Source organism: Octodon degus, unplaced genomic scaffold, assembly GCF_000260255.1.
Source record: "Octodon degus isolate 3935 unplaced genomic scaffold, OctDeg1.0 scaffold00053, whole genome shotgun sequence".
In the NCBI taxonomy this organism is placed as follows: Eukaryota; Metazoa; Chordata; class Mammalia; order Rodentia; family Octodontidae; genus Octodon; species Octodon degus.
The window spans coordinates 699799-714226 of NW_004524629.1; the positions used below are offsets into that span (position 1 = coordinate 699799).

The window sequence follows — 14428 nt, forward strand, 5'->3', positions numbered from 1 at the left end:
GGGGCTGGCTGGCATGTGGTGCTGGGGGATCGAACCGCGGTCTCTGTGCTTTGCTAAGCTTGTTCTAAGTAGGCACTTTAGACCACTGAGCCATCTCTCCAGCCCCTGCTGTTTGTTTTTGTTTGTCTTGCACTCTTACAGTTAAGAGAAATCCAGCTGTCTTTGTTTTCCTGTGGCTGGTTTATTTTTCACTAAGTATCACACCCTCCAAACCCATCCATGTGGTAGCCAAGCACAGAATGTTGGGCTTTTTAATAACACTGACTGAAACATGCCCTGTAGATTAAGAAAATTACATGTTTCTTTATCAGAAATGTTGCTATTTTACTTAGTATTTGATCTTTTCATTTCATTTATACTTGTCTAGATTTTTCAACTTATGGAACATTTTAATTTTTAGGGGGAGTTACAGCTATTAACACAGCAAGTCATGACTGAAAAATTACACATTCCCTGTTCTTCTTGCTAAGACTGATTTCTAGCCCTGAATGCAGTACTCCCCACAGCCCCCGAGTGAGTGATTCCTAGTGTACACCCACACTGCCGCAAACTTTGTGAGTTAAGTGGGATTCACATGCCCAGGCTTCTTGTGTCAGCTTTCATCCTGTAGTCAGGGAAGAAAATCAAAGCCCTGTACCACTGGTTCCTGGCACTTCAAGTAGAACAGGGAGGCCTCATTAAACCAGTCTTCCAGCAAGGCACCGATGAACTTTTGCACTGAACTATCTGCCCATCCCAGTACATGCTATCTTGGTAAACTGGAGCCAAGCACAATTTTTTTGAGAGGATGTAATTCACTAGTCTTTGTAACAGTTTATAAAATTGCCTTCCCTTACCTCCCCTACCCACCTAGGAGCTGTGCCTGACTCCTTTCTTATATCTTCTGCCCCATCAGTAACAATTTCTGACAAATAAGCCCTGTAATTAACAATATCCCTTTAAGTTTAAATTATAAAAACAGCCATCAACTGGGCACAGTGGCCCACAACCGGAATCCCAGCTACTCAGGAAGCTGAGGCAGTTGGAAGTTAGTTTTGCCAGTTTAGCAGACTGTGTCTCAAAATAAAAAGGACTGGGGTAAAAAAAAAAAACTTAAAAAAATAAAAAGGACTGGGGATGTAACCAACTGATGGAGATCCTGCCTAGCAATGCAGGAGCCCTTGGGCTCAACCTCCAGTGGAGCCCTCCCAAAGCCAAAGCAAAATAAAAGCTAACATTTTATAAAACCTCAAAGCATATTTTCTAGGCTATTTAAATTTGTTGTTTTTTATATTGCAGTCCTAATAAGCCTCAAATAAATGTAATTTTTCTTTGTTCTTCATGAGATTGGTTTTATTCCAGTCCTTTCCAAACTCCTTTTAGCGCCCCATTGTTCTGAATTGTTACTGGACATTTTCCTTGTTAAAATGGTTCCCAGGCACTCTAGCGCTCCTGAAGAGAGGAAGACCCTGGATGTCCACTGTGGACAAGTGAGAGATCAGGTTTGTTCAGGCCTGAGTTACCAGTGTGCTGGCTGTGAGTTCAATGTTGACACATGAGTGAGAAACAGTAAATATAGCGGTTGGTAACAGAGGTGTCAAATCCCTCAACAGCGAAAGCTTGTTAAAGAGAGCTCTGCATGTACTAACCAGTCATACAAATATATCTTTTTTTTAAGGAGACAGGGCCTTTGGCGGGGGTCAAAATAAATGACCTGTCCATTTGAACATCTGAGGAACAAATTTAGTTACAAGGCAGGTGCTCCTAGAATATTAACAAGAACCTTGCCAGTACGTTTCGGAGAGAATTTACTTATGCTCCTTTCCAGGTCTTCAATCACTTAAAGAAATCCCACCTTCTCGCACTGACCCTGCGGTCCCAGATTAGAACCAGCCTACTGATCCTTGCACTGTATCAGTAAGCTCCTAACTTTCCGACGTTCCTTCACAACATCTGGTGATGTTGCCTGTCCCCTGCCCTCCACGGGTCCTCTCACATGGTAGTAACTAAGATTCTTTAAACAGAAATACAACAACTAAGGTTATGCACTAACAAATCGACAAAAGGATTTTGTGTCCAAAGGCTTAGGAGAAACCTTCTTGGCCTTCCTATTGGGATAATGATTCACTAATTCAGCGTTTATGTCAACTTCTTAGAACCCATTTTAGTTTAAAGCACCCGCCTAACCCAGTGCAGCAGGCTAACTTGTATTCTGCGCTTCAAACCAGCTGACCTCCTCCTTCCAGCCAAGCCAGGTTTCAAAGTTGCTGCCCACTTGTCCTGCCTACGCCCTGCTCACGCTGCTCTACTTGAGGTGCTAATGAATTTATCGGCCTTAATTGGTCATCTTCAGGTCACAAATTAACCTAACAATAAGTATCAATAATTACAGTCAATTGTTTTCTTTTGTGAATGTTTGGCATGTGTGTACCCACATGTTTGTCATATGCACAGAGAAGCCCTCTGCTTTTTAAAAATAGTACGTATATTATTTTAGATTGCAAAATAAATCTAGATAAATATATAGTTCAGGCTGGCCTTGAATTCATTTCGTAGCCTAGACTGCCTTTGAACTCACAGTGATCCTCCTGCCTCAGCCTCCCAAGTGCTGGGATTAAGGCATGCACCACCATGCCTGGATAAAACAATCTTAACTGTCATCTAGTCCTTGAATATTTTCATTTCCCTACACTTCCATATTTGCTCCACTTGGAATTCACCTTGGAGTAAGCTTTGAAGAAGTAGCTCTTACTGTCCTGTTATGTTCTCCCAAGACCATTTATTGAATAGTTCTTTTTCTCCTCACTAATTTTAAGATCCAGATACTTTGTATCTCTAAAATCAGCTTTTGTCTTACCCTCCTGTGGCTCGGGGGCAGAGCTCAGTGCCTCGCACTTGCAAAGCAATGAACTAGAGCCCCAATTTCTGAAACCAGATTTAAAAAAAAATATATCACCATGACAGATTTTCTCCAAGACTCCTAAATTGAAAGTGAACATGCACCAGTCGCTACATGGTTCACTCCTTATTTTACAAAGCCAGAAGCTCTACGTGTCTGTCTGTTTCTCTTACCAGCAGTGAGTGATGTCAAACTAGGCTACGAGTATCTAACTATAGACTTCAGATTCTCATGGGCACAGTCAGCATATAATTGCATGAAAGTAGTTTTGGTTGGCGTGCTCCAAGCGGGAAGCTGACCACATTTTAAATACTAGTCTTAGATATACTGAGATGTGATTTAATACATCTTAATTCAGAAAGATACTGGGCAAAAGCTCTCCAGATGAAATAGTGATAAAAGATATGTTCTAATAATAGAATACCTAAAGAATAAATAAGGTAAAGGATCTGTTACATTATTAAGAGAGTATAAGAATTTTTCCATAACCCCACAATTGTAGCTCTTTTACAGAGGCATAAAACCACCAAGGCCCCTGAAGATGCTGCTGTTTACACATAAGTTTGAGGATATTTTGTGCTTGGTGACTTGAAAATAAAACTTTCTGCAGTAAAGTGAATGATCTGAAGACTGGCATTTCATGGACACAATTTCAGGCTTCTTGATATATATATATATATATATATATATATATATATATATCTGCAAAGGACATGTACAGTGGAACTTATTTCACACTAGATAGCACAAGCCTAGGTTACCGATGTCGGCGATGAGGCTGCCGGGCTTCTGGTCCTGGAGGAACTGGCGGACTCGAGGCCAGGCCTTGCTCTGCAGGTCGCTGAAGTATGGAGCAGTGCTCTTGTACACGTCATGCACGTGCTGCTTCTCCAGCCGGGCAGCTTCGGGATCCATCCTGGGAAAGGCAGGTCGGCCCAAGGCAGGAAGATCAGGCTATGCACGGGGGATAGCTGCACAGGAGTCAGGCTTACCATCAGCACTTGCGACTGCAAAAGTGTGCTATTCTTATATTATCTTAACACTGCAATGAAACCTTCAGTATAATCTCACCCTATTTTGCTGAATTCATGCACCTACAATATTTAAATGGCAAGGGAATACCCATCTCTGACAAAACTAAACAAAAAAAGGAGATATAAATGAGGACAATTTTGTATCTGTATATACAAAATAGTTAGGATAGATATATAGCCACTTTCTCTTAATTCAATAAGAAGAAAGATTTGTACTAATAGTGTTTGGACAGGATATCATGTCTGCATCTTGTGCTATGAATGACTACTACAAAGACAACAATATGCAATGTATTGATTGTTGTAACTCTCCTACCAACCTGTTTTGAAACTGTCTCATTGCAATTTTTTTCTCAATAAAATAATAAAAAACCTCACCCTAGTTGGCCAAAGACTAATAAATGCATAGTTTTCATCTTATTTCTGTGCAAGATAAATTCTTAATTTTGGAAGCATGGCCAACATTCTTATCAAATGGTTTACTTTGGGTAAGACCATTTTATTGGGTGCAGAATAGATTTTAAAGATTTTATAATTGGTAGCTCATCACATGATCAAGAAGCCCAGTGAGTTCAACCTTTTTAATATCTTTGGATTCCAACCATTTCTCTGCATCCACTACCTCTTCTATTTTAAGAAAGGGACTGATTTCTTATTTGAACTATTTCAAGTGCCTACAAACAACTTTTCTGGTTCTTCAATTCTTTCTCCTTAAATATGCCATACTCTGAAATATAAACCTTAATGTGCTGTTTCCTATCTTGGTCATTTTCAAAGTCATTTTACAGCTTGTCCAATCAAGTTTTTGTTGTTCATATGAAGCCTGTTCTCAAAGTTCTTCAATACTCAGTGATCCAGGATTTCTCAGATGTGACACACTCCCTATCACCCAGGGGCCTGAACATACTGTGATATACCTAACTTCTAGTCACTCTTGGTGTGGGTATCACCTACTCCAGGAAGGTGTTCCTGAACTTCCATGCTGGGCTACGGCAATCAGAAAGGAATGAGAGGGCTGGGGAGACAGCTTGGAGGTCTAAGTGCCTGCCTGGCAAGTGCAAGGACCCAGGTTTGATCCCCATTACTTCATGGCACATGCCTATAATCCCCAGGATCATTATGAATCTGAGCTGTGTAGCAAGACCCTGTACCAAATAAATAAGTAAATAAATAAATGATTTTTAAACATTTTAAAAAAGAAAGGAATGAGAAAAGTACAATATTTAAATGATGAAACTTAACAAAAAAGGGGATACAGATGAATGTCCATTTGGTATCTGTGTATTCAAAGTGGGTAGGATAGATATATAGTTACATTCTCTTAATCAATAGAGGGATTTGTTCTAATGGGGTTTGTAAATAAGATATCATCCGCATCTTGTACAGCAATTAACCACTAGGAAGAATGTATGCAATGTGTTAATTATTGAAACTGTCCTACCAATTTGGTTTGAAACTGTCTCATTGCTATTTGTTTCTCAATAAAATTATGGAAAAAAAAATAAAAGAAAAGTACAAGAGTAGATCCTGGCGGCCCCTGCTGTTCAGGAATTAATCCTTTCTTCTACTGGATCATGTGAGCGAGGGATCTCCTAGAGCAGTGGTCAGGGGTTCAGAATGTTTTTTTTTTTTTTTAACTGAAATCATGAAAGTACTGTCAATAACTTACAAACCTACTTGGCTGTCTCTGCTGGTGCCTGTTAGGAAGCCCAGCACCTTCCTGTGTGCTACTGCATCCCACACCTGCCTCTACAGACCACCAAGTTCTGCAATTGCTGTATTAATTGGCTCCTGACACCCCCAGAAAGCCCCAGGAAATTGCTTTAGTTGATGTTGGATCTCTCACACTTAGGACTCAGCAGGCCCACAACAGAGAGGCAGACAAGTATCTATGAGCAGAAAGGATTCTTAACACTGAGTACAAAAGGAGCAAGAAGCGACTGCTGTCCCTCTTGGGAGTGTGGAGGGGAGGTCAGTGTAGAGCAGGGAACACTGACCCTGGACAGCCTCTTTCTTTCTATCACTACCTCCACCCTGGAGGTAGGAAGCACTTGTGTAAGATAGCATCTACCAAGATACTTCACTGTAGCTTCTCTTCCTTGTGTTGTGGAGAAATATCTTACGGAAAGATATTTAAGGTTATGCAAATACTATGTTTCTCTTGCACATTCACCAGTTTGAGCATCCACTGTCGATTCTTGTTCCAAACAATTGTTCCTTGTAATTGTTATCAAATGAGTATACTGTAATTCCAAAATTCCTACCACTGCATGGAGATTTTCAGAATTTATTCTTAAAAGCAATAGTAGATTGTTCTTGATCTCCTGGCCCTATATGTCCATATTCCTTACAAAATGTCCTAGAACAAACTCCTACCAAGGTATGATTTAATGTGTGAGGTCTAACAAATCTTATTACCAGATTTTATGACACCTTAGGATGGAATTTAACAAGTGACTTTAGTTGACTACCAATGAGAAACACCCAAACTCTTAAACTGATGCTTTTTTAAAAGTCAAAATCCAGTATATTCAAATTTAATGTTATTTAATTTATCCTGCTCCCAAAGAATCAAACAGAAAATACAATTTGAAGACTCCTGGAAGATATAAATTTTATTTTACTTTATTATTTATTTATTTTAATATTTAGTACAAGGTCTGCAGGGTTTCACTACACAGATCAGACTCATAATGATTCTCCTGTTTTCAGCCTCCCAAGTGCTGCGATTACAGGAATGTGCCACCATGCCCGGTCTCAATCACCATCTCACAGTGCCCCAGGGGCAGGGCTGGCACGGCATGTAGGGAATCAAACTCCAGTCCCTGTAGCTCTTAAGCAGGTGCTTTAGTCCACTGAGCTATCCGGCTGCCTCTAAATTTTATTTACAGCTTGATTTTTTTTTTTTTTTGGTCTTTTTGAGACAGGGTATTGCTATGCAGCTCAGACAGGTCTTACACTTACTTTGTAGCCCAGGCTAGCCTTGAACTTGCATGGGTCCTTCTCCGTGTGGGCCTAGCATGTATTTGCCAATGTCAAGCAGCAACTCTCAGAAACCTGATTTCTTCCAATACGCATTTTTGAAATGTCTCCAATTTAAGCTCAGAAACTGTAGGATATGAACAGTACTGTTTGGACACCTTCCTCTTAGTTTTTCCTGAAGTTTTTTTAGACTTTACTATAAATAAGAACTCATAACAGACAGCTGTTTTCAAGACAAGTGATCAGTATGAACCTGTCCTGTTTGTATTGTATTTTACAGTTAATTTAGCTGCTGTGAAATAAACTGCTGACCATAATTATTGACTCACAGAGCTGGAATATCCAATACGACAGCTTTGAAACTCCATGGATTCAAAGTTTCTACAATACTTTCCATCTGAATTTTAGGTTTACTTTGTAAGTTAAATCTTTGGAGATTTGGTAGTATTACTAAGATAGTAAGACTAATAGTAAAACAGAAGCACAGGATTCTAAGTGAAACAAATTAGGGAAATTAGTTTGGCTGGGCTTTCTAATCTGTGCTGTCAAATTCCAGACACATAGAACATTCCATATAGAGTCAGCTGTCAGAGCTACAGGTAGCGCGCCTCCTTTGATTCCAAAGCGCAAACCAGCACATTACGGAAGTTCAAAAAAACCTGCAGAAAAGGGTCATGACTGAATTTTTTTATTTTTTTTTTTTAGTATTATTTTTAATGTATCACTGACGCCCACCCCAGAAGTCTCCAACAGGCTTATTCAGAATCACATGACTTGACATTTCCCCCACTTCCTGGACTTTCTACGTGACCTGTCATTCACACATCCTGTCTGTTCTGACTCCAACACAGCCCCATCTGTGCTCCCCCTCCTGTCTACTGCCATGGTGACATGGTGACATCCTGCTCACTCTGCAGTGCTCAGGCCCTTTTCCTGTTTATAGTTTTCAACTTTGAGAAATTTTTAAAATTCTTTTTATAATTATAAGGGTAAACTAGCAAGTCTAAGGTTTACAGAATTCTGATCAGTGCCTGCCTGCGATTGAAGCAGGGAGACAACTAACAGCAAAGGGGAAAAGAATGGAGTTTTCAGGATGATATAAATACTGCATACTTTGATTGTGGGTGTGGTTTTACAACTTTGTTTTCTAGTGCTGGCGACTGGATCAAAGCCTTCTGCATACAAGGCAAGCCCTCAGCCACTAAGCTATATCCCCAACCTGATTTTAAACCTAAAAAGGGTAAGTATTTACTGGAAATAAACTATACCTCTGTTAAGAACCTCCAAACATCTGAGACCTTACCCTGCTTGCAGGCTAACTAAAGAGCCTGCTGTGGTTTCACAGGTGCTAAAGAAGGTACAAGACTCTGAGGTTAGGGATAGGAGATTCTATGGACTTTTGGTTGTTGCAGCAGTACTGGGGATTGAACTCGGGACCTTGGGCTTGCCAGGCAGGCACTTATGCCCTTGAGCTATCTCCCGAGCAAGGGTAGGAGATTCTAATACTCACAGAACAGCAAGTAGCATACGCAGCAAGCTTGCATCAGTTCCTCCTGGCCTCCAGTCACTTGAAGATAATGCAGAGACAGGCCCCAGCAGTAAAGCTGCACACAGTGGATTTGTACCACGGGTGAGGAGGAGCCCTAGTCAACCTATCCTTGCTTGGAAGAGAGACATATTACTGTCATAGACTGAAAGAGCAACTCTACTACCTGAAAGAGACACAATTTCTACTATTTTTTAAGGTTGTTTGTTAGCCAAACATCCTTGAAAAGACAGTTCAGAACAAAAGCTGATACATTCATATGCACATACAGAAGCCAGAGCAAAACATGGAGAAGTGTATCCCAATGGTAAAAACGAATCTTGTGTGCGTGTGTTTGTGTGTATGTGAGAGACAGAGAGAGAGACAGACAGAGAGACAGAGAGACAGAGAGAGGAGGGGAAGGGGAGGGGAGGGGAGCATGACAGGGAAGGGGAGGAAGGAGGAGAGAGGGGGGAGGAGGAAGGGGAGGAAAGGTGAGGAGAAGAGAGGAGAGGAGAAGACAGAAGAAGAGAGGAGAGAGATAACAATGTCAGACATATGAAGATGGGAGTGAACGTCCAGTTTCAATGTCCTTCAGCTGACACATGCTTGGGCAGTGAAAGATCTTGTGCTAACTGCCTCAATGAGTCATGAGAAAAGGGAAAATGCTTTAAAAGGGAGAAGTCATATGAAGTAATACACAGATAAATTAGAACTAATTCACATTTTACCATAAATGCCATGGCAGGTGGCTTTAAATAGAGTGGAAAGAGCACATGACTAGAGTTTCATTTCAAAGCTCACTCTAGGTACATCCAGCCCTAAGTAAACTAGAACAGATATTGTCTTTATTGTTCTGAATTAGTTCATCACCTCCCTTCTTCTGATAATTTGCACCTTATCCTCCCTGGAATGGGCAAGTGACCTTGTCCTGGCCATTTGCTGTATCACATGACTCTGCACACAGTCATGGCTCAGAAGTGACCTCGCCACTGAAGCTGAGTCCAGCAGAGCCCATCCTGAGTTGCCTCTGCCTGGAGCTCATCAAGAGGTAGCCCAGCCTCCAGCATCACAGAGCTGGGAAGATGTCAAAGTCAAGCTACTGACAACGTCTTTCTTACCATATGGGAAAGGGCTATGCTAGGTAGAGTGAATGAAGACAGACAGAGCAAGCAGAGAGATAAATGGAGAGGGAAGAGTCATGTCTGCACAGACACTTCGCTTCTGTTTCTGAGGCTGGGGATTCTTGCTGTCCCAGAGTGACTCCAAGAGCCAGTAATTTCCTCTGAATTTAAGGCGTTGGATTTCTCCCCTTACCTCCATAGGCATCCACTCTAATTCAATGGACTTCTCACACCAAACGTTTTAGGCTATTTTTCTTCTTCTTCTTTTTAATTCCCAGCTTTTATTCCTTAGAGAATGGAAAAGAGAAGAGAAAGTAATAAGAAGCTAATAGAGGCTGGAAGTAACTTGGTAGGTTCCCCTAGGAAGGACATCAGCACTTTGTGTTTCTAGAATCAGGCTCTCCTTGAGCAGTCACAAGCATTTGGGTTTGCTTCTCTAGGTGTGGGATTAGGGTGACACTTCACCCACTTGAATTTTAGCAAAGTCACATGACTTGCTTCATGTACCAAATATGATCTGTAAAAATGAAGACTACTCCTGAGGAGAAACTTTATCAGCCAGTGTGTGGCCTGCCAATTTCTCCTTTGCTTGTCTCTACAAGGAAATTCTCCTGGTCATAAAAACTGAGGTATGTTAGGTTCCTCTGCCCTTAAAAAAAAAGGAATAAACAGCTTAGCTTAGTGTAAGAAACGATGACTGTGTAGATAATGAAAAATAAAAACAAATATGTTCCGTTGAAAGACAGCTTGATTTCCTCAATAAAGTATTGATTTTTCTGTTTTATAAGAGTATTCTAACAAAACTGAGAAAAATGAATGCATATTTTATCTGCTTCTTAAATGTAACTTCCTACTGAGAGCTACTTTTCCCTGGGGCTCTCTCCAATTTTCTCAAATAAATCTAACACCCGTAATCCTAAACTCTACAGGACATGAAATGCATCACATTCTACAAAGTAATACAGTGCTCTCTCAAAGCGTCAAGAACTTCTAGAACCTGAGTTTCTAAAGAAACAACAGCTCACATAGTTAAGCCCTCAGCACCTAGCACTAAGCCCTATACAATGTGTCTGCAGGCCACTGACACCCTTGCACTCCTCACCCCCACTTAAGTCTCAGGGCTTTTTGGCCACCTTGAGGAAGCCAATTAATACATGAGATGGTTCATAAGCGAAACGCACAAAAATTTATCCATTTTTCATGTCCATGTAGATTGTCACAAAAAGGAATTCTGAAATGATGCTTCTAAACTTGAGTGATAACTTACACTTTCATACATTTTAAACAAAGAGCAATAGTTTTATGAAGGAATAAGGAAAAATAGACCCCTGGACTCGGGTAGTAAATTCTAGGAATGTCAGTAAGAGAGGTGTGTGTGTGTGTGTGTGTGTGTGTGTGTGTGTGTGTGTAGCTGATACAGAAACTAAGGGAAGATAAGGGTCATTTCAAAGATTCTGTTTATTCAGGTTCACTGCAGGCCCTATTAGGAATCTCCAACCATCAAGGCTGTTTTCTGACTTGGTATGTGAGGGCTAGCCCTTGCACAAGGATCTTTCTATAAGGAAGCAAAGGCAAATCACATGGCCCTTTCTGTGGTTATAGCTCTTCAAGAGATTTCAGCTTAAAATACTCAATATGCCCATTTGGAGCTGGCCATAGCTCATCGGATTAAGGAGGCTGCTTAGGCAGACACAGGGGTCAGTGTTTGATCCCCAGCCTACCGTGCTGGCTCCGACCCCAGGGGCACACTGGGACTGCGACTGAGACTCGGTATGGTGGTGCACACCTGTAATCCCAGCGCTTGGGAGGCTGGAAAACAGGAAGGATCACTACAACTCCAATCTGTGTAGTGAGACCCTGTAGACCCTGTACTAAATACATAAAATAGAAGGAAAGAAAGAAAGAAAGAAAGAAAGAAAGAAAGAAAGAAAGAAAGAAAGAAAGATGTCCATTTGACATGTTTTTAGAGAGTATGTTCATAATTCTTTTGGTCCAAATATATTTAACTACTTTTTTTTAAAGTTTATTTTATTTATTTATTGTGTGTGTGTGTGTGTGTGTGTGTGTGTGTGTGTGGCCATGTGGGGCTGGGGGATTGAACCAGGTCCCTGTGCTTTGCTAAGCTTGTTCTAAGTAGGTGCTTTAGACCACTGAGCCATCTCACCAGCCCCCAAACATATTTAATAAATAAATAATGAAACAACTCTGGCCAAATGAGTTATACTTGTGTAACTCATGAAGCATCGCATTATAGTTCTTAATTTTATTTTTAACTCTTATTTGTGCATAATTCATGTGTGACAATCTGGACATACTTCAAGTGCATCACTTGATACTCTTAGGGAAACATTGAGCTGATTAAGATAATGAGCACACCCACAGCCCCCAGTCTCCTCATCCCTTTGCAAGCTCCTCCTCCTCCCACCTGACCCCACTATGAACAATCTCTCCCACTGCCACATTGTGGAGAAAAGGGACATATTGAGCCACGAATCCCACAATCATGACTTTAAGGGCGATTCTGAATGTGTGGTGTCTGCAAGTACAATAAAGCGAGAAAGTTCTTTTCTAAGCCTGTAACTTCCCAGGGATCACTGCCAAACAGCCACATACTCGCACCATCTATAAGGAGTAAAAATGATCAGAGGAGTAGATATGCTCCCAGGACGAGCTTTTCCTACTGTGGCATCAAGAAGATGAAGCACTGTATTTGGTCCCCAGGGTCTGGATACTCTGAGAAGGCTTTGCTTTATCTCCAAAGGTAGCTCCCGCCCTCAGAGACTGGAGGGCACACGTGTCGTTTCTGGGTTGCTGGCTATGATTTGTAATGTTCCCTCCATCAATTAAAAAATGCAGATTGAAACCTGTATTTCATGCCAGTGCTAGATAGATTGATATTCCTATACTAATGCTTAATAATACCCCTTCCTCTGAAAAACCCTTCCTAGGGCCACTACAGTGCATGCAATGAAGCCTGTGTTCTCACTTCTACAGTCAGCCCCTCCATGACTTGGTCGCAGTCTACCTTTCCAGCCCTGTGCACTGCTACTGAATAGTCATAAACTCTCAGCTCCAGCCAAGGAAACCTACTGCTATGGTTTGGATGTGGTTTGAGAGTGTCCCTGAAGGTTCACACTCTGGCAACCCAGTCCCTAGCAGGGTGACATTGAGGAGGTGTAACCATTAAAAGGAAGGACCTTTAAGGGCCCCCGTAGGGTAACGAGGTCATGGGGCATCACCCCAGGGAGTTAGGGAAGCTGACCTTGTAGAGGAGCTCACTTCTTAGGAGGGCAGGCTGTTATGGGGCCTGGACCCCTCTGATTCCCTGTCTCCCCTGTGGGTGCTCACTCTCAGGCAGGTCCCCACCACATGCCACTCCCCACATGATGAAGCAGCAGGGAGGCCTTCACCTGAGGCCACACAAGGGCGTCCACCAAGACTGGCTGCAAGCTCCCAAAATGTAAACTAAATAAGCCTCGGTTTTGTCTGCAATGCCAGGCCTCAAGTACTTTTAACAACATGAAGAGGACTAACATGTGACTCATTTTTCCTGCATAGGCCTTGTACGTAGTTTTTCTTTTTAAATTTTATTTATTTATGTGTGTATGTGTGTGTGTGTGTGTGTGTGTATGTGGCCAGCTCAGCCCACCAGGGGGCGGGGCTGGCTGGCATGTGGTGCTGGGGGATTGAACTGCGGTCCCTGTGCTTTGCTAAGCTTGTTCTAAGTAGGCGCTTTAGACCACTGAGCCATCTCACCAGTCCCTGTACGTAGTTTTTTATTCAAGTATTTGCTAAGGCCAGTGAACTATTGTCTGTCATCTGAAATGCTCTTTACCACCTTCCCCTCCCCAAATCTTACCTAAATGCTAAACACAAAGCCTTTTTTTCCTTCATAAATATGTCATGGATACTTCAGGCTTGATCTCTCCTAATACTTCTATACACTGCAGATGTACTGTCTCCACTACTCTTATGCCAGTTCCCCCATACCATTCTGGACTCCCAACTCTAAATACGCTCCTGACTAGATTATAAGCTCTCAGAAGATAAACATAACAGTTGACTCATATAAGGACGATATCATATATGTATTATATATATTTATGTATATAGTGCCTAGGATGCTGCTGAACACAAAGTATCATTCAGTGATTAACTACAGAGCAAATAAATCAATTTAGAACTGTCTTCAGCATCCTCTGTAAGGCTTTACTCTACACAAGTCTGTCCTCAAGTCATTTGTCATAAATTGTAAAATCCCCTCCATGTGGAGCCATGGGCACAGGAAAGGAGCTAGACTTAGTTTTCTTGACTGTGTTTCATGATTCTCAGCCTTAGTAGAGTTCTGATTTAAAGATATTTTGTAGGCATACAATTGTCACATTTTTGTAACTGAAGACAAATATAAATACTATAAATGGCCTTAGGGGACACAATGTTAAAAAGAGAGAATATAATATTTTGCTTTAAATTTCAAAGATACTCAAAACTGTAATTTTAAAGTTAAAATTCATGTTGGTTAGGAGAGTTTACAAGACTTATAAAAAATAATTGTAAGATCTGTAGTGTTTTCATGTTTTACTTAATAATTGGTGCTTTAAACTTAACATCTACATGTTATTTTAAAAATTCATGTAAAATGTATTCACCCCTTAGAAAAGTATTTACAAGTACTAAATAGGGCTGGGGAGACAGTGATGTGGTCTAAGCACCTGCCTGGCAAGCGCAAGGACCGACCCAGGTTCGATCCCTGGTATCACATGCCGTGCTGGCCCCAGAACCCCAGGTGCACCATGCCAGCCACTGGAACCTGGCGTGGTGGTGCATGCCTGTATTACCAGTGCTGAGGAGGCTGAGACAGGAGGATCAGTATGAGTCTGAGCTG

General features: G+C 41.4%; 1 protein-coding gene across 3 annotated transcripts in view; it reads right to left on the minus strand.

The window, feature by feature from the left end:
* The window catches only part of Trmt9b (tRNA methyltransferase 9B (putative)), a 75944-nt gene that overhangs the window by 11285 nt on the left and 50231 nt on the right, over positions 1–14428 (minus strand). For 2 of the 3 annotated variants that reach the window (XM_023717558.1, XM_023717559.1), the window contains exons 3-4: positions 9737–9830; positions 3640–3849 (exon numbers count right to left, since the gene is read on the minus strand). In XM_023717558.1, the coding sequence (XP_023573326.1) occupies positions 3640–3793 (154 nt within the window). In that variant the 5' untranslated portion in view covers positions 3794–3849; positions 9737–9830. The remainder of the gene's footprint in view (positions 1–3639; positions 3850–9736; positions 9831–14428) is intronic. The other variant, XM_004633341.2, reaches the window with a different exon arrangement.